This window comes from Carettochelys insculpta, chromosome 5, assembly GCF_033958435.1.
Source record: "Carettochelys insculpta isolate YL-2023 chromosome 5, ASM3395843v1, whole genome shotgun sequence".
Classification (NCBI taxonomy): Eukaryota; Metazoa; Chordata; order Testudines; family Carettochelyidae; genus Carettochelys; species Carettochelys insculpta.
In genome coordinates, this window is record NC_134141.1 from 7,578,686 (window position 1) to 7,597,346 (window position 18,661).

The following is an 18,661-nucleotide window of genomic DNA, read 5'->3' on the forward strand; positions in this document are numbered from 1 at the left end:
AGTGTCAAACTTCGAAGTGCTGGCATGCGTGTAGCCATGGGCACTTCAAATTGCCCACGCTACTTCAAAGTGCCTTTACTCCTCAAAATTTTCTGCATGTGAGCGCTAGGCAATTTGTCCACTTAAGCCTTCCCATGCCGTGATGATTTCAGTGTCTTGTGTCTGTCTTCACCCGTGTATCGGTACAGGAGGAGGTTGGAAGGCCTTGCTCAGAAGGTCAGTGTATAGGAGCCCAGCTGGTGGAACAGGTGAGCTCAGTGGTACCCCAGTACATCATCCCATCACAAGAGGATTCGCTATATTGTTGTTAACTACCATGACAGATGTGACAAATACTGTAGTCAAGATGTGCTTGTATTTAATTTTATGAATGTGAATGAATCAGTGTAGGATAGAGACTGCATTCTACTCCATGGGCGACTAGTTATCGAATCTCCTTGGGAAACCAAAACTAAGTGCGTAACTACTGCAGTCCTTGGGAGTGTGAACTGCTACTGAGAAGTATCTTCCCCTGTACAGTTTGCATATAGTTCAAGCCAGTTTTTCAAGGGATGCAGGAGACCAAGAACAAACATGAGATAAAGAGGTTGCCTCTTTGATTCAACAAATGGGTACAACATCTTGTCAAAGGGAAGACTTCACCTCTGTGCTGAATTGGAAAGACTAGAAACTACCAGTGTCCCCATGGGGTTGATGGGTGACTTCTACTACATCTACCACGGCGGGGTGTTAGACCACTGTGGTGTAATACATATTTGCCTCTGGGTGCTTTTGTTCCTTAAATAAATGTGCCCTACTTTGGAAGAGCTGTGAATCACTGGTCAACTGCTGTCAGTGTCCCTGGAGAAAGAGTGAACTGACAGTGCGGAACACAATTCAAATCTGCACTGGGTAATCACAAGGGGATGCAGCAGAGCTGTCATCTAAATCTCTGATCAGGACCAAGGGGAATGCAGATTCCTGTTCAGAGAGGTGATGGCTAGAGCATGGGACCCAGACAGAACATTCCTTGAGATAACATCAAAACAAAAAAGCAGTCCAGTAGCACTTTAAAGACTAAGAGAATAATTTATTAGGTGATGAGCTTTCGTGGGACAGACCCACTTCTTCAGACCATAGCCATACCAGAGCAGACTCAATATCTAAGGCATAGAGAACCAAAAATAGTAATCAAGGTTGACAAATCAGAAAAATATTATCAAGGTGAGCAAATCAGAGAGTAGGGGGCGGGGGTGAGGTGGGAGTCAAGAACTAGATTAAGCCAAGTATGCAAAAGAGGCCCTATAATGACCTAAAAAATTCCCATCCCGGTTCAAACCACGTGTTAATGTGTCGAATTTGAATATAAAAGAGAGTTCAGCAGCCTCTCTTTTCAAAGTAGTGTGAAAATTCCTCTTCAGTAAGATGCAAACCTTCAGGTCATTAACAGAATGGCCCACTCCATTAAAATGCTGGCTGACCGGTTTGTGTTAATTAATTGTGCCCTGGTATATTTAAAATATTATTATTTTTTTAATTAATTAATGGGCACAAAACAGCGATAAAAACACTCCTGATCCACAAACTGGTCAGCCAGTATTTTAATGGAGTGGGCCATTCTGTTAATGACCTGAAGATCTGAGTCTTACTGAAGAGGAATTTTCACATTACTTTGGAAAGAGAGGCTGCAGAACTCTCTTTTATATTCAAATTCGACACATTAACATGTGGTTTAAACCGGGATGGAAATTTTTTAAGTCATTATAGGGCCTCTTTTGCATACTTGGCTTAATTTAATTCTTGACTCCCACCCCACCCACTCTACTCTGATTTGCTCACCTTGATAATATTTTTCTGATTCGTCAACCTTGATTACTATTTTTGGTTCTCAGTGCCTTAAATATTGAGTCTGTTCTGATATGGCTATGACCTGAAGAAGTGGGTCTGTCCCATGAAAGCTCATCACCTAATAAATTATTATCTTAGTCTTTAAAGTGCTACTGGACTGCTTTTTTGTTTTGATAGTATATAGACTAGCACGGCTTTCTCTCTAAAAGCAACGAGGGGTCCTGTGGCACCTTATAGACTAACAGAAATGTATGAGCATAAGCTTTTGTGGGCAAAGACCCACTTCGTCAGACACAGGCTTTCTCTCTGTTACGATTCAACTTGAGATAACAATGGAGGAGGAGGGGGTGTCAATGGTGCCTTTATGCTGAAACTTACCTTGGTGCAATCCCAATGGTTCAGCTATGTGTGGCTCAGACCTCAAGTGTAGACTTCTCTCAGACCCCACATGGCTTCCTGGCCCAGATGCAGAAAATCTGGAAAAGATCCCAGGGTGATGACCAAAATCTTTTTTGCCCTGTATTAAAGAAACAAAAAGAAACAAAGGGGTGTGATGCTATCCCTGGTCTACACAGCTTGTGGAGGCAGGGCTATTTGCCAAAGGACCATCAATGTCCTTAACGATGTTCTAGGTGGAAGGATAGTATTCTCTTAACTGCGCCCCCATACCCATGGACTTTCGGTTATATGTACGACAGTGGATGGGGGATCTTTACATGTAAAAACTATCAACACAGAAGTTATATTATGACTCAATTACTTTCATTGACAACATTAGACAATTACTAGAAATCCATATTTTTCCCTGCAGCCAACCTATTTTTTAAGTTTTAAATCCATAGTGTACTGTGCTGTCTGCTCTGACCTCGTCCCACTAACAAATTGAAGCTGGTCTGCCTGTTCTGTAGCTAGCCTGAACTGGCACTGCAGCTTAAACGGTGCCCCTCGAGTAACTGTCATTAGAAAAGCCACTTCAGCACAGCCAGCTACCGCAGATCGTACCAGTGGCAGAGGCTAGGAGAATAGAGAACAGTTGGTGGTACATTCATTTAGAACCTCCTTGAATGACTTTACGGGGGTTCTGCAGCTACAGGGATTGCTTCATGTGGATGAGCTTCCAGGAGCCAGGGTGTGTGTGCGTGCGTGCGTGTATATATAGTATGTATATAGCTTTCAAAGCACACACAAAATGCAGTTTTGTTCTGATGAAAATATGGCTTAGAGTAGGTACCTTTAAGGGGTGATATGGAGAAAATCGCACAAGGAGATCTTTTTGGGAAACCCTCCTCCTTCTCCTCCCACCCCCTAAAATCAGCAAATGACAAACAGGAGCTGTTTTAGTTGACTTCGTTGTTTAATCAAAATCTGGTTTGAGAATAATTTAAAATCATCCCATTTTTCCACGGACAAAGCTGCCCATTATTATTTCCAAAAGAAGACCAGGCATAACCCTAAGTTTAAAAGAAGAGATTGCTCAGTCACATTTTCTCTCAGACACAAAGGAGAGACTAGATTGGGATAGCACTCATTTCGTAAGCTTGTCAGAACATATTTTTTTAATAAAATGTTGATGGACAGTGCTTGTTTTAAGCACTTTTTAAATTTGTATCTAAATTTTCACTGGTGTGGGAAATTATGGGCTGAGTGGATCAGAGAAGGGAAGGTGAGGACAATTATTTAATGAAGTGGAGGCTGAGCCTTAAACACGTACAGCTTTATAACTAATACAAGTTGTCAGAAACCCAGGTCAAAATATATAACATAAATATCCTCAAAGCAAACTTCAGTTCTTAAACAACATCTTACTTTCTTTGTTTATGTGTAAACTTTGATTATCAATGGAACTACTTTTATCGCCCAGAGGTTTGCGTCCCTACAGTGACATTGATATTTATCAATAAAAGTCTCATGCTTCTAAGCTTACGTATAGTACCTGTTGCCTCAAGAAATACATTGTGGACCAGAGAAGACATGTACGCTAGCTGAAGTGAACAGGGCGGAGGATACCACAATCATTGGAGATCCAGGCCTATACATCTTTGTCATGCATAGTGGCAACTCTTGCCTGAAGACAGGGGACTGGACTTGATGACCACTCAAGGCCTCTTCCAGTTCCAGTCTTCTTAACAAAAACCACCCTGTGGACTGGCTCATTTTTCCTAGGTCTCCCCTCAACTGAAGTGACCTACCCAAAAATCTCAGCTTTCATATAAAAATCAATGTTGCTAGGCCTCATCATGCAGAAGAGCTGGAAAATAGGAAGGACGCCTCAGCAGTTTAGCTTTGACTCACAGATATTTAGGAGCATAAGATGAGTCTATAAGGTGCCCCAGGACTTCTTGTCGGTTTTAGAGACGCAGACGAACGTGGCTGCCCCTCTGATACGTAGCTAGCAGGGGGCACAGGGGGCCGGCTCAGGGTTTTGTGAAGGGGGCGGTGGGGCAGGACATTCCGTGGGACGGGCACGACTGCCCCGGGGCGCGGGGGAGGGGCAGCTGTGCAAACACACAAGCGGTGCACAAGGTGGGGGAGAGACACACGGACGGACAGTTCACGCACGTACGCGGAGGGGGAACCAGACGGACAGCGCCAGACACGCGGGAGGGGGCACACACAGCCCTACGGGGAGAGGGGCGGGCAGGGAGGTATCTATGCGCAGGGGGAGAGACCCACACGGCGACACCCGCAGCTGTCCCCGCGCTGGAGGGAGCCAGCCCGCGAGCCGCCCCTGCGGCCGGAAGTAAGCCGAGCCCTTTCCGCGGCGGACCGCCGAGCATACGCTCTATCTCCCGCCCGGCGGGCGGAAGCAGCCGCGTCGCGCCCACAATCCCTGCCCGGGCGGGCGCGCGGAGCCGGCGCTTGGCGCCCGCCGCACTTTGCGGTCTCTCGTCGCGGCGGAGCAGACCCCGCCCCTTTCTCCTCAGCCGCCGCCGCCGCGTCGCGCCGCCGCTGCCGGGGGAGGATGAGGAGCGCGGGGCGGCGCTGCCGAGGGACTGGAGCCGCAGCCGAGCTCCTGTGACCGAGCCACCCGCCCGCCCGCGCGGAGGAGCCGGGCGAGGCCGGAGCGGCGCCCCCGCTGCCCCGGGGCGGGTGATCGCGGCGGTTGGATGCCCGGCGCCTAGCGGGGACTCCCGGCCCGGCTCCCCCGGGACAGAGACCCGCGCCCGCCATGGGATGCTGCAGCTCGGCCGCGCACGTGAGCGGGACCCTCCACCCCGCCACCCCACTGCAGGGCCCCTCCGTGCCCCGCGGGTGTCCTGACCCCCAGTGCAGGGAGCCCCGAGGCTCGGCCCCCCCTGCGGCGCTCTCTGCCTCCCGCGCGTTGCGGGGCGCCCCTCTGCCCGGCGCCCCCCCGGAGAGCCAGGTGCCCCCTCTTCGCACAGTGCCTCCCCCCCGCCGCCCCCTGGGGCCGCGCCCCCATCCGGCCCCTTCCCCCAGGGCATCCCTGTGCCTGGCGCCCTCTTCCCACCCCGCTCTCCCGCACCCTGGCTGGGAGGAAGGTGGGGGCGTCGGGGGACACAACTTCACTGCCATAGGAATCAGCGATCAGTTCAGGGGAACTTCTCCTTCGCTTCCCAGGGCAGGGGTCGGCCCTGGGCCTGGCTGGCCATCGGGTTTCCCGGTAGCCAGGGGAAGGGCTCCCATCATACAGAGGGGCCTGGTCCTCTCCCTAGTCATCCCTGTAGGTCCTTTCCCTGCACTGCCTAAGTGGGCTTTTTTCCCTCCCTTCCTGCCTCTTCCTCACCAGAGTGGTGCTGCCAGTCCCCCAGCTGGGAATCACAATGAATAGCTCCACCCAGTGTCCCAGTTTGCAGCTCCTTCTCCCATTTTAGCTTTCCTTTTGAGCACAATGCTCAGTGTAATAATATGTTTCTAAGATAGAAATATTGCTGTGTCGCACTCGAACACTGGCACCAAACTGTAGCCTCTACTTTTTCTTGGCCCTGCGCTACTCCCCTCTTTAAAACTACATCAAACAAATAGATTTTTAAATCATGATTTCATGGGGCAATTGTGGCACTTCAATTAAATGGCAAATAACTCTAGCCTTCCTTTGGTTTTTTGGCAATTCCCATCAGCCAGTAAAAATCTGTCCTGCTAGGTGTTAGGTTTTTGATGGCAGGTTTTTACAGCTCCTGCCCTGGTCTGACAGCAATGCAAGTGTGGGCAGTTCCTAAGGGTCATAGTCATAAATGTATATTTCCTCTGGTGATTTTATTTGTCAGGATTTGACAGTCACAACAGAGAATGGTGTGTGTGCCTGAGTATCCATTTCTTCTGTGTCTAATGACTCATCAGTGGTGTGAACTGAGTGTTCATGTCCTGCCATAGTCTCACAGCTTTCTTACTAGGGCTCTAAAACACCACTTGGCTCTTTTTAGTTACACTAGGCTTCCTTTTTTTCCAAAGTGTTTTCCTAACTGTTTCACAGGCTTTTTTCAGCATTTTTCTTTACCAGTCTGTACATCATTATTACCCTTTTCATTCTGCTCAGAATCAAAAAGCAATGTGTAATGTGTATTTGTAATCTGGGAGACCTTTCATAAAGCAGGGGAAGTAGAGAAAAACTAATTGTTCTTATACTTGGTACAGTTATCGGTTTCTACTACCTCATTTAAATTTTCCAACTGGACTTTTATTTCTTAGTCAGGGTTCAGGAGACTGTTACTACTATTCTGTTGAATTTTTCAACTGGATTTCCTTATGACTTGCAAGGTCTGTGGTGAATGAGCATTTCGTATCCCTTAATATTAATACAATCTTAAGAACATTCCATTCTCAAATACCTTAACCAAGGTCAGGGTGGATTTCCTCAGAAAATCCAAGAGAAAGTCTTCTGTTTGCTGTTCATCTGTTAGTTGTTGAGTAGGATGCTGCAAATTTAGAGGAGTCCGATATGTATCTTCTAGCTTGTGTGGTGTCAAATGGGTTTGTCTCTTCTCTTTGCTGTTGCTTCTGTAACGTTGCTCCCACATTTCTATTCCATCTCCTTCTTTGAGCAACACTCCTTTGGACTTTTTTCTCCCCTTCCTAGTCCATGATGCTGTTATCCCCTGCTTCTTAGCTCTTCTCTAGCCAGCTTTCTCTTAGATGTGAAGTGTGACTCTTTTTCCCCCTCATCATAATCTACCACCCTCATTCTTGGGAATGTTAATTTCTGTGTTGATGTCTCACTGGATTTATTAACTACGCTACTCCTTTCCTTTATTCATTTGACCATCAGCTATGGATCTAATCACCAATTCAGTGGAAAAGCTGGTGAACTCAATGTCAAGTGATGCCCTTATCTCCAATCTGTCACTATCCAAGTTTCTTCTTTCTGATTGCCATTTCAGCTCTTTTAAGGTACACCACTTGCCGCTTGCTCTTCAAGCACCTCAGTACATTTCAAGATGTCCGTGCTTTTTCCTTCAGCCTTGACATCTCTCTTACCATTTCTTTCCTCCTCTCCTGCCTCTATGCAGACACAAATGTGGGGAGCGTTCCTTGGCCACGCAAACCTTACCTCATTGCAGTGTTTTTTGTTTTTCAGCTCTGCCATCTTTTTGGTCAAACAATAATACATTTCCCAATCCCTTTTGCTTATATACAATCTTTGACTGCTTTTAAAATTTCTCTCTCTGTGCAGTATCCCTATCCATGAACAAATTTGCATATTTCAGAGACTAAATTGATAATAATACATCATGATGTCACAATGCCCCTTCATTTTGCCTTTCTCTGCTCAACACCTCTTTCTGCTTATGTCTAGTCTGCCCTCTCCATCTCCAGCTTATTCATCTGCTCCAGTATCCTAACCTTCTTAACTTTCCCAGCCTCTGCATTTTTTCCTGTCAGCACACTTGTTCTGTTTCTTTTCCACCCCAAGACAGTTATGCTCTGTTCATTAACCCCTACCTGTCTCTCCACCTACCATGCTTTCAAATTCATTTTGTGTGCAGTTTAGAATTCAAGGCAATAGTTATAAAGATTCTTTCCTGGCCAAGCCTCAAGGCCTCCATTCCACCCCTTCCCTCTTTGATAATATCAAAAGCAGCAGACATCAGTCATCTGAGTACCTTGATGTTTTCTTCCCACTGGAATTCTGCAAGCCTGTTCTGTGATTATTCTCCTTAGGTTTCTCCTAATTCTCTGATTGTTCTTTTCCTCCTTTCCTGCCCCACTGTGTGTGGATGTTGTGTTGGACTTCTTCCTCTTTATTTCTTTACAGCTCATTTTATCTCCTGCAATCTATACCTGTGCTGCAGCATGCATTTCTGACATCTGTCCTTGGACGTCTCACCATCAGTTTAACGTGACTTGTACCAGCCTCCTCTTTCATATCTTCTCAACTGCCACAGTCTATCACTGTACGAGGCACCACCATCCTCCCAGTCATTAAAACTTTACTTTGAGAGTTACATTGTACTCCTCCTTCCTTAATTCACATGTTTAAGCCATCTGCAAGCCCCATTGCTTTTTCCATCACACTGTTTCTCTGGTATGGCCTTTCTTTTCTATCATGGCAGATCTAAATAGCCATGTACGCCCTCATGATTGCCTGATTTAATTACTAAAGTGTTCTCCTCTATAACCTTCTTTATACTCATATTACCTCCCTTCGATTCATACAAAGATGCCACTAGCATAGCCCTTCTTTGCCTGTTGTGTAGACCATGTCATCTCTCTGATGACTCCCCATCCACCTCAAGTTTTGAAATGATCACCAAAGTTTTTGCGTCAATACACTGCCCTTGTTTCACTTACCATCAGCACCACCTTTTGCTGCCCCATTAATGCAAGTTCCATAGGACCATTTGTTAGCTTCTTATACAAATACATCTATGCTGTCTCCTGTGCTTACCTCTATGCATCAGGTTTCTTCTGCAGTCCAGCTGCACTTATGGTGCCTATGGGGACAGTAATTTGCACTGACAGTTACGAGATAGAAAGGTGAATAGTTACCATAGCCTTTTTATTCACAGAAGATCTTTTATATTATTATGCCTTAGCCCATTGTCATCTTGTCCTCTATACTAGTGTTTACCTTTTATTTATTTGTAGCATGTGAGGTCTTCAGAGCATGACATCTTTTCTGCTTGGAAAGTACCTACTCTGTTATGAGTGCTATGTGAAACTTTAACAAAGCCACTGGTCTGACTTGGGATTTTTTTTGGTGGGCACTGTAGAGGAGGGAAGGGTAGTGAGAGAGAGCCTTCGCTGTGGGAGAAAAACACTTCATTACAGTTGTGAAAAAGTACATATTGGATGTCTCTAGTCCGGCACCCTCAGGGCTTGACTGGTGCTGAACGAGAGCATTTGCTGGACCACTGGAGCTCGGTATTGTCTACCAGCATTACCCACATTTCCACTGCTTACTGGGCTCTTTTAGGGGCAAGTTAGAGCTAAATAACGGCACAGAACACTGAGAGCCAGCACTGGTGGCTGGAAACAGACTTTATGGGATCACAGGAAACTTTGCCACACCCATGATATGTGGTCCTCTGGCTAACTGAAATCATGCTGGATTACAGATGTTGCTGGACCAGAGAGGTTCAACCTGCAGCTGTATGTTCAGACTATATGAAAATGTAGCTGAGTTGGATGTAGTTTTCACTGGAGTAGTAGCAGTGCAATAACAATTCCTGTTGTTCTCTCTCAAAGTTGTCTTGTGATTTATTGAAGAATGCTTGAGGAAAACTAGGCTTTTGTGGTGGTGTCTCAAGTTTTTTGTCTTAAGGGGAAAAAGCTAGTATTTGCACTTAAGTCAACAACTTCCCTTTATCACGCTTGAGTATAGGAAAAATAACATAATTTTTCCCCCACACTTCAGGAGTTTTGTTATAGGCTGAATTGTTGACAGAATGCTGTATGTCTAAACTGGCTGATCAGAACTATGGGAAGTGTGTTTCCCCACAACATTATCAGAAAGAAAGCAAGATAATCAGAGCATTAATATCGGCACTACAATGGGGAAGGTTGGAAATGTACTTTTTTCCCCTCCCTTCCCTTTCCGTGGAATTAATTTAGACCTGAGATTTTTGTGAGAAGGGCTTGAAATCTTTAGGCCATAGAATGTAATTTGTGGGATAAAGAAAACACATTTTATTCTATACATTTCTGGTTGTGGCCTTGATTTTTCAGATTAGAAGAATACTTTACTACAAACTCTCACGTACAAGGTATTTCAAAATAAAATGTTTGGACCGGATCGCAAACAATTATTTTCATAGTAGCATTGATAAAACTTGAAATTTTCCTATCTCTCTCTCAATATGTGGGTGATCTGTTTCTTACTAGATGGAATACTACATAGGGAGTTGCTCTACAGCACTCGTCCTTAGGGTTCGTCTGTGCTTCTGGAAAGATCGTCCTGGTCAGGGTCCATCGTCCAGAATTTGATTTCGCACACCTTGTAAAGATGTGCAGAATCAAATTGTTTGGGATTGGCAGTCAACCCCTGTACTTTTTGCAGTTGTGAGGAGTAAGGGAGGGCAATGGGAGAAACTCTCCCATTGACCTCCCTCTGTGTAGATGGTAAGGTAAGTTGATTGCAGGTAAGTTGATTCTAGCTACACAATTCCTGTAGCTAGAATTGCATATCTTGAGCCAACTTACCTGCCTGGCATGGAAAAGCCTTAGTTCCCACATGGGGATGAGATATTTTGCAGTATATTTGTCAGAAATTTTAAGAATACCATAGCAGGTATATTAGAGTGTTATATATTTAACTGATAAAATGATCAATGGAACACAATTGGTTTATCTGAACTTACTAAATACAGAGAACTAATTAACATAATGCAATAATTGAGATTTTAACTTTAAATGTACATAGTCCAGAAAAAGAAAAGGATAACCTTCTAATTGTAGTATTAGTATGTACACAGTGGGCAGGTTGTCTTTTAAAGTATACATTAACATCTTAAATAACAGTAACAAATGCAACAATCGTACACTGCTGAATTATTGTTGATCTTCAATTCCTTGTTTTCTGTTTTGTTGCGCATACATGGACTTTACCTGTGCCAACAAATAACAAGTCCCTTCCATGAACAGGATTCACTGTGAAGGCATAGTGGTTAAATACAATGCAATACAATACAATACTGAACAAGTGAAAAGTGAGATATAGTTGTAGCTGCAATGCATTATTGAATGATGGATTTGAAGCATTTGTGTGTTTAGTCTTAAGAATTCAAATTTACTTCATTCTGCTTCCTTTCCTCCATATCAATGTCTACTCAGTACATGGCAGGTAACTTTTTTACCCCGTAAGCCCTGCTGCATGCAATTACAGAACTTACACAATTGACTGTCTGTCTAGTTCTAAATGAAATGGAAGTTTTAAAATGTTTTTCTCCAGTTATTACCATTTCTCACTGAGGTCTAGTCCCAAATGAAGTTTAGTTATTTAATGAGTTACCTGTATCAGACATCTTTACAGTGTCAGTAGTATGTTTTAAGCCTTGTTAGGCACTTAAGCCTTTGGATTGCTGGTTGAGGTTTTCTTCAAACTTCCAAACACAATTTTTGGGCTGAGACCTCATACATGGAAAACCTTATCCTCACAGGTAATCTTTGATGGCAATTATGCAAATGAGGAAAGGGCGTATTGCAACCATAACCATGAATGTTGGAATAAAAACTTGTATTATGCTATCCTCAGCCCACCTCATATGTAAAAACTTTGTCAACTGTCTGGTTTAAGCTCAGTAATAGTGTTTCATTGCATATTCTCTACCCTGAAGTTATCTAGTTTAGATTACCCCTTTGTAAAGAGGGGAGCTTATTTCAGTGAGTCATGGTGTGGTGAACATGACAGATGTCCTTCTACTTTTATTCCTTTTTTCAGATAGTCTTTTGTCACTTATTGTAGTTGAACTTGTATTTTGACCTTTTGGGCTAATTATACACTTTCAGTTAAATGCCTTTTATGATTACTTTTGACTGACCTAATCATCTTTTTGGAAACTAATTAGAGTAGAACTCCGTATCACCCACATTTTCTTCTTTGAAGTTTTTCAATTAAGCTATAGGTTGAACCTCTCTAATCTGGAAATCTCTCCTCCGGCAACATCGATAATCCAGCATGATGTTAGTTAGCCAGAGGAGCGCTTATCATGGATGTGGCCAAGTTTCCCCGGGATCCCATAAAGTTTGTTTACAGCTGCTAGTGCTGGCTTTCAGTGTTGCATTCTGTTGTTTAGCTTTGATTTACCACTACATGTCATCTTAGCGCCCAGTAAGCAGTGGAAGTGTTGGTAATGCTTCCAGACAATACTGACCTCCCAATTCTCTTGTTGAGCACTGGTCATATTCTGAGGATGCCAGGCTAGAGGGGGTCAATCTGTAGCATTCTTTCCAAACTGTGCTACTGGATGTTAATTTTTACAGTGTGCATTCAAATATCCTTGCCTATTTGATCAAAAATCTTATTTGGTGTACCAGTACATGAACAGTGCTTGAAAAAGTTTAGATGTGCTGGTTCACCATGTGTTGTAGGAAATAATTCTATATTGGTGGAGGAATGAAGAAGTCTTACTTAGATCATCCAATTAATTTTTAATATCCATGATTTTAAGAAGCAATTCCCTTCTATTGCACATGATGTCATTGTATCAAACCTCTGTTCATTGTTCTAAGTCTTCCAGAGAGACTGAATTTTTAACTTTTTTTTTAAGCAGAAATTCTTACAGATTCTTTTCATATTGCCTTTGTACACCATAATGGAGAAAAAAAGGGCATAAATCTGAACTCCTTTCTTTCCGAAGGCTGTCTTTTAAATAAGTCTAATATATTGCAGGTCAGAGAAGAAACAAACAAGTTTCAACAGACCTTAAACTATGCAGTTACTAGAGTTGCAAATTAATGCTTTACCCTGTCTGGAAACTAGGATTCCAAGCTGCTTTTCATATGATAGCTTCTAGCTGTTGCTGTTATAAAGATAATACTTGCTAAAATGAGGGGAAGAGGGCATGTGAGCTAACATGATATTCATGGTATTCATGTTGCCTTATCAAAAATATATTTATCAAGTTGTTTAAATGTTGTTGAAAATTTGCAAACATGGTGTAAGGTAGGGGAATACGTTACAAAATAACAGGTGTGGGATCATTATATTAATGTTCTAATCATTATATTAGTTCCCAAAGAAAAGAATATAAGATGTTCATTCTCTTCCATTATAGAGAATAGTTTTGTAGTGCTGTACAGTCAAAAGGCTGCTGTTTCTTTACCTAGCATAAGTGCAGAGTTTTGTGAGAATGCAATAGAGAAGGTTTTGTAGAGGATATGAGTCCTAGTTAGCTGACATGGGCCAGCGGTAGACGTTGTACTGCAGTACAGTAATCCCTCCAAATGCACAATTTTTGAGCTGCACTTAACTCACATTAATACAACTCAAAATCCCATCCCCCCCCCGCCCCACCCTGCCCCGCCCCGGCTCTGGCTCACCCTCCCGCCCTGCATGAATCTGGCTCGCCCCCTGACCCGTGTGGCCCGGGTTCACACCCATCCCACCTGGCTCTGGCTTATCCCGCTCGCCTCCCGCATGGCCCCGGTTCAGCCCATTCCCTCCCCCTCAGCATGGCTCCAGCTCAACCCCCTGCAGGGCCACATGGCCCCAGCTGAACTCCAACCCCAGCCCCTTCTGCAGCCCCAACTCACCACCAGGCTTAACCCTCCCCATCTACCTCCCCCAACCCCGGCTGCAGAACATGCATTCCGCCAGGGGAAAAAGCCTCCCCCACGTAATTTGAGTTATGCGAGTGTGCGTGGGAATGCAACCCTCACATAAGTCGAGGGACTATTGTGTGCACATCTGACAAAGTGGGTCTTTGCTCACGAAAGCTTGTGCTCCAATAAATTTGTTAGTTGGTAAGTTGCCACAGGACTACTTCTTGTTTTTGGGAATAAAGGCTAACGCAGGTAACCCTCTGATACTGCAGTATAGACATACCCCATTGACTTTTCCAGACTGGCTTTTTCTTCTGAGCTGTAGCCTCAGGGTGTGAAAGTCCTCCTGGTAAACACCCTAGGGCACAAAAGACCCTGTGCTCAAATACTAAGGACCCCATAATACTAAGAGAACAACTTGTTTTAAAAACCAAAAAAAAAAAAAAACTTAATGAGAAGGCTTTGTTAATCTGCAGATGCAAAGTTACATAAGCCCTTAATGATATTTCTTGGTAATAACTTCAGATAAAAGCATTTGTCATCTTATTCACATATTAAAGATTACTTTCTCACACGCTGAGATCACATGTAGTGTGCTATGCTCTTTTGGGTGAGGCTGGTAGACAGCACGTTCATCACTGAGGTGTGAGAGTGTCTCAGCAAATAGGGGGTGATTTACACTAGAAACTCTTGCTGTCATAATGTCAGTAAGGATTGTTTTTAACAATGGGTTTTATATCAGCCAAAGCTGTAGTGTAGATGCAGTTGTAACAACGTTTTTGGTTGATTGGTATTTTGTTTTGGAAAGCAGTGTAAGCTGTACCACTTGAACATATTTTGCAGATAAAAATTATGTCTGCACTAGGTGGGCTGTATCAGAGGGGTAGCTGTGTTTGTCTGTATCCTCAAAAACAATGGGAAGTCCTGTGACATGGTATAGATAACAGATATATTGGAGCATAAGCTTTTGTGGGCAAAGACTCACTTGCATCGTATGAAGTGGGTCTCTGCCCATGAAAGCTTATGCTCTTATGTATCTGTTAGCCTATAAGGTATCACAGGGCATCTTGTTGTTTTTACTAGGTGGGTTGTTTGCCATTATAGCTTATCCCAGTGAACCTTTTCTAGTGTGGCCTGGACCCAACAGAGGGTCTAGAAGCCAGTAACCTCTTCGTTCTGATGTCAGCTTTGATAGCCACTGTGTGGGAAGTGGGTCCCTTTGTGGGGAGCCTGAAATTTCATAAGGCTGGTGGTTTGGATTACATTAGACAGGTTGCGGCGGGGGCTGCTAATTGCTGGGACAAAAAGCAGGACCCTATGTAAAAAGTTTGCTTACCCCTCGTGTAGGGCAAGCTAGCATAAACTTTGTTACCTAAAAGCTTGGGCTAATATTTCATACTTTTACGATGTAAGTAGGTATCAGTAGGGTTAATTAATGCATGTCTACACAGCACTAAATGCAAAGCCCTGTGTAAGATTAAGGTAAGAGTTGATTGGGTCATGAACTAGGATTGGCTTTCACCATTTCAGGCCTTTGCATTGAGCACTAAAATCTTAAATCCTCACCCCGTGAGTGCTGTGTACTCATACACTTACGTATTTAAACTGAGATACTTTTTTCCCCTGTAGCCCTTTACACAATCATGTAGGTGGACATTTTTAGGGACTGACTCATGAGATCTGCAGGATAATGTATGGTCCTAGAGTAATTGTAATCTTACCCTGCCCACCCAATTTCAAGCCCCCCCCGTCCCCTTCAAAAAAAAAAGGTAGTGGTAAACATCTTTATACTGAAATTATCAAGGAGATGCTCTTTGACATATGATGGATATGAATTTTTAAAACTGGCCTCTTATTTTTGCATGATAGTAACAACTTTTGTAATGTCTTACTCATGTTTTGAGAGAAAATTAGCTAGTGTTTAGTGAAAAACATGTAACAAAATTGTCGTAATCCTCCATGCTGAAGGTTTGAATGCTTTGTTGTTTTGTTCATTGCCTAGCAGATCTCCTGTGAGTGTAGACAAGTATTCTGCTACTGCAGTATTTTGTTCTCTCATACAAGAGCCAATAATTACTGCATCTGGGGAACACTGTTTACCTCTTATGTTCAAGGCAAACCTCCAGATACATAATCTTAATGGCTCTATTTCTGCAACCTAATATTCATAACGCAAGGAGAGAAACTGGCTACTGCTGTTGCTGTAACAAGAATCTGAATTGTTGCTACCTAGACTCTGTATATGAATCTCCTTCTGTTTGGATCAGTGAGGGAAATCCATTGTATGTGGAAGAAGTAACTTGAAAGTTACTAATGCTAACTTTCCTTTTGTAAAAGGAGGATATATGAAAATTTAGAGCAGACATAGATTCACAGATGGCAGTGTCCCATGAAATGGATTGTCATGCTTTATGGTGGGACGGAGAGTACCACTTTTGCTGCACAGATTCTACATGATTCACCTATGCAATATTTTGCTTGTAAGAGTGAGATTTTGATAACCACAGTCATATTTTACTTGTCTTTTTTATAATGGCCATGCATCAAGTTAAAGAATAGGCTGATATATATATTTTGTGCTTGAGCTGGTGAATGTTACATAAATTATTAAACATCTAATAAACCACAGAACTGCTTCTAAAATTATTCTTATGAAGCACATTGATGTGTACTTGAAAAGCTAAGCTCTCCGCACAGTGCTGGGTTGGTTGGTTACTCTTCCAAGGCATGGATATGCTTCCTGCTCTAGAAGATGGAAGTAAGTTCCCCCTGCACCCCCATGGCATGCACTTAAAAAGGGGTTTGGCTTTCATCCACCTAAAACCAGAGAAACAGAAAATCACCTTAATAGTAGTAGTCAGGCTTCAGCACGTCTGTTCCATTTTTCACACTCCTCCCCAAGCAGTGATGGTGACACTGGAACTGGTTCTTCAGGTTTGGTAAGATATCACTTCAGCAGTTGATTCTCTGTTTTGAATATGGAAATTTTCTTTAAAACCATAAGGATTGGACTTTGAAAATTCAGATTATACAGAACTTGATGGCATTCAACCAGGAAAAATTCTAACCCACGCTGAGCAAGCAGAGTTTGTAAGTCCTCCACATCATGGCTGTCTGCACTGAGTCCTGTAGATAAATATCTTTGCCATCATTCCTGAATGACTGGAGATGTGAACACAATACAAAGACTAGTCCAACTGTGGTCATTCCCATTTGCTCTTGTGAATTTAGTCTACTTATCCATTATTTGAAGAAGACTGGTGCATGAATGTCACAGAACAATAGTTAATTTAAAAGGAAAGCTCTTGGGTGACCTCAGTTCCAAGGTTGAAGTTTTGTAAATCATCTTTTACGAAACCTGACATCAGTAGAAATGTTTCCAAAGACTCCTAAAACATATCCAGTATAAACTGTTTTATTAACTGAATAAAATTTTTTTGCAGTCCATACTGCAGCATCTTGTGACACTGACAAAAATGAAAATTTCAAGTTCATTTATCGTTTCTGCTCAGAAAATGTCAAAGCATAAGTGGTTATACAGTTTTTAAAATTCTTCCAATTCTTATACTTAAGTTACTAGCATGTTAAGGGAATCTATTTAAGTATTAATTTAGTGTAACCATGTCCCTTTGAAAATGAAGTCAGCTCACTGAAATTGTAGGCATGGCTTCTGTTAATAAATATTTAAACTCTCATTTGTGTAGTATAGTTGGAATATAGTATTTGCTAGATATGTCCTCATCTGTGGAGTTTAAGTAGGATTTTAGTATTGGTCCTAAATCCTCAAATGCATTTGTAGTTTGTACAAGGTATTTTTTGCAGTTAGAGTTCAGATTCATGTTGTTCCAGTGTATCATTCACTGACTTTTTAACTGATGCTGCTGAATTAAAATGTTCCACTTTAATTTGGAGTTGTAGTTTTCAGTCTGAAACACTTGAAATGCATTTGACATTTCTGTGAAAAATGAGATGTGTATATATGCACTTCTTCACATTGAATCACTTTCAAACAAGAAATGTATGCACAGGCCAAACAAGGTTCTGAATTCAGCATTTGTATATAAATTCAATAGGGAGGATGCAAGAAGCAGGAGGGAGATCCTGATCAGTTTTATTGGCATTTATGGATTTCTCTGGCTGTGTCTACACTACTTCCCTCCTTCGAAGGGAGCATGGTAAATAAGGTGCCGGGAGATTATTGATGAAGTGCTGCGCTGTGTATGCAGCACTTGATTAAGCTAATTCTCCTCTGCGGCAACTTCAAAGTGTTAAACTTCAAAGTGCCGGCTTGCGTGTAGCCATGGCTTACCTGCTGGTACTTCAGAGTGCCTGGACAACTTCGAAGTCCCTTTACTCCTCAAAATTTAGTCCTCAAAATTACTCCTGCCTTTACCCCTCAAAAAGGGACTTAGAAGTAGCCCGGGCACTTCGAAGTACTGGCGGGTTAGCTGCGGCTACACGCGAGCCAGCACTTTGAAGTTGCCACAGGGGAGAATTAGTTTAATAAAGTGCTGCATATGCAGCGTGGCATTTCATTAATAATCTCCCAATACTCTACTTACCATGCTCCTTTAGAAGTAAGGAGGTAGTATAGACACAGCTTCCATGTTTTAAAATGTTGCATCTGAATTGTTTACATAATATATTTGAAAGTCGTTTTGATTTTAGAAATATTAGGTTCAAATAACAATCTAAATGAAGGTTCCACCTATTTTACAAATTTTAAGAGTGATGAGAACATCATGCTTTTATATATTAGCAAATAGCTAAAATGTTAGTACTGCCAAAGCAGTGATTCTTAACCTGGGGTGCACAATGCCCTTTCTGGGGGTGTGAGACATGCCAGATTTTTTTAGAAGGTGAATGATCAAAAACACAAATTAAGCATAGGCATATAAGTACAACCACTTAGGTTTGATGAAACAATGTATTTATTAACATTATATATTTTTGTGGATCACTGTACTATACAAACAAAATTTATTTTCATGCTTTTAACCTAATTGTAGTGAAATTCTTGCTACAAAATACATTGTACTGCCACATTGCGGGGTATTTCTTGATGCATGCTCAGATGATGATGTGGCAGCGCAGCAGCTTTGTTTGAATTCAGTTGACTGCTAACTGTTAGCACATCAATTACAGTTTATTCCCACAACAAAGCTCTGCAACATCT

The 18,661-nt window shown here is 42.6% G+C and overlaps 1 protein-coding gene and 1 long non-coding RNA gene across 3 annotated transcripts in view; one reads left to right on the top strand and one right to left on the bottom strand.

Annotated features, from left to right (window-relative positions):
• LOC142013350 (uncharacterized) overlaps positions 1-4,331 on the bottom strand; it is a 102,657-nt gene extending 98,326 nt beyond the window's left edge. Inside the window, exons 1-2 of the long non-coding RNA XR_012645614.1 lie at positions 4,120-4,331; positions 2,206-2,344 (exon numbers count right to left, since the gene is read on the bottom strand). This is a non-coding gene — a long non-coding RNA (uncharacterized LOC142013350). The remainder of the gene's footprint in view (positions 1-2,205; positions 2,345-4,119) is intronic.
• Positions 4,332-4,712: 381 nt separating this feature from the next.
• Positions 4,713-18,661, top strand: part of SLC44A1 (solute carrier family 44 member 1) — a 93,644-nt gene continuing 79,695 nt past the window's right edge. Inside the window, exon 1 of one of the 2 annotated variants that reach the window (XM_074994613.1) lies at positions 4,713-5,023. In XM_074994613.1, coding sequence (XP_074850714.1) covers positions 4,997-5,023 — 27 coding nt within the window. In that variant the 5' untranslated portion in view covers positions 4,713-4,996. The remainder of the gene's footprint in view (positions 5,024-18,661) is intronic. The other variant, XM_074994614.1, reaches the window with a different exon arrangement.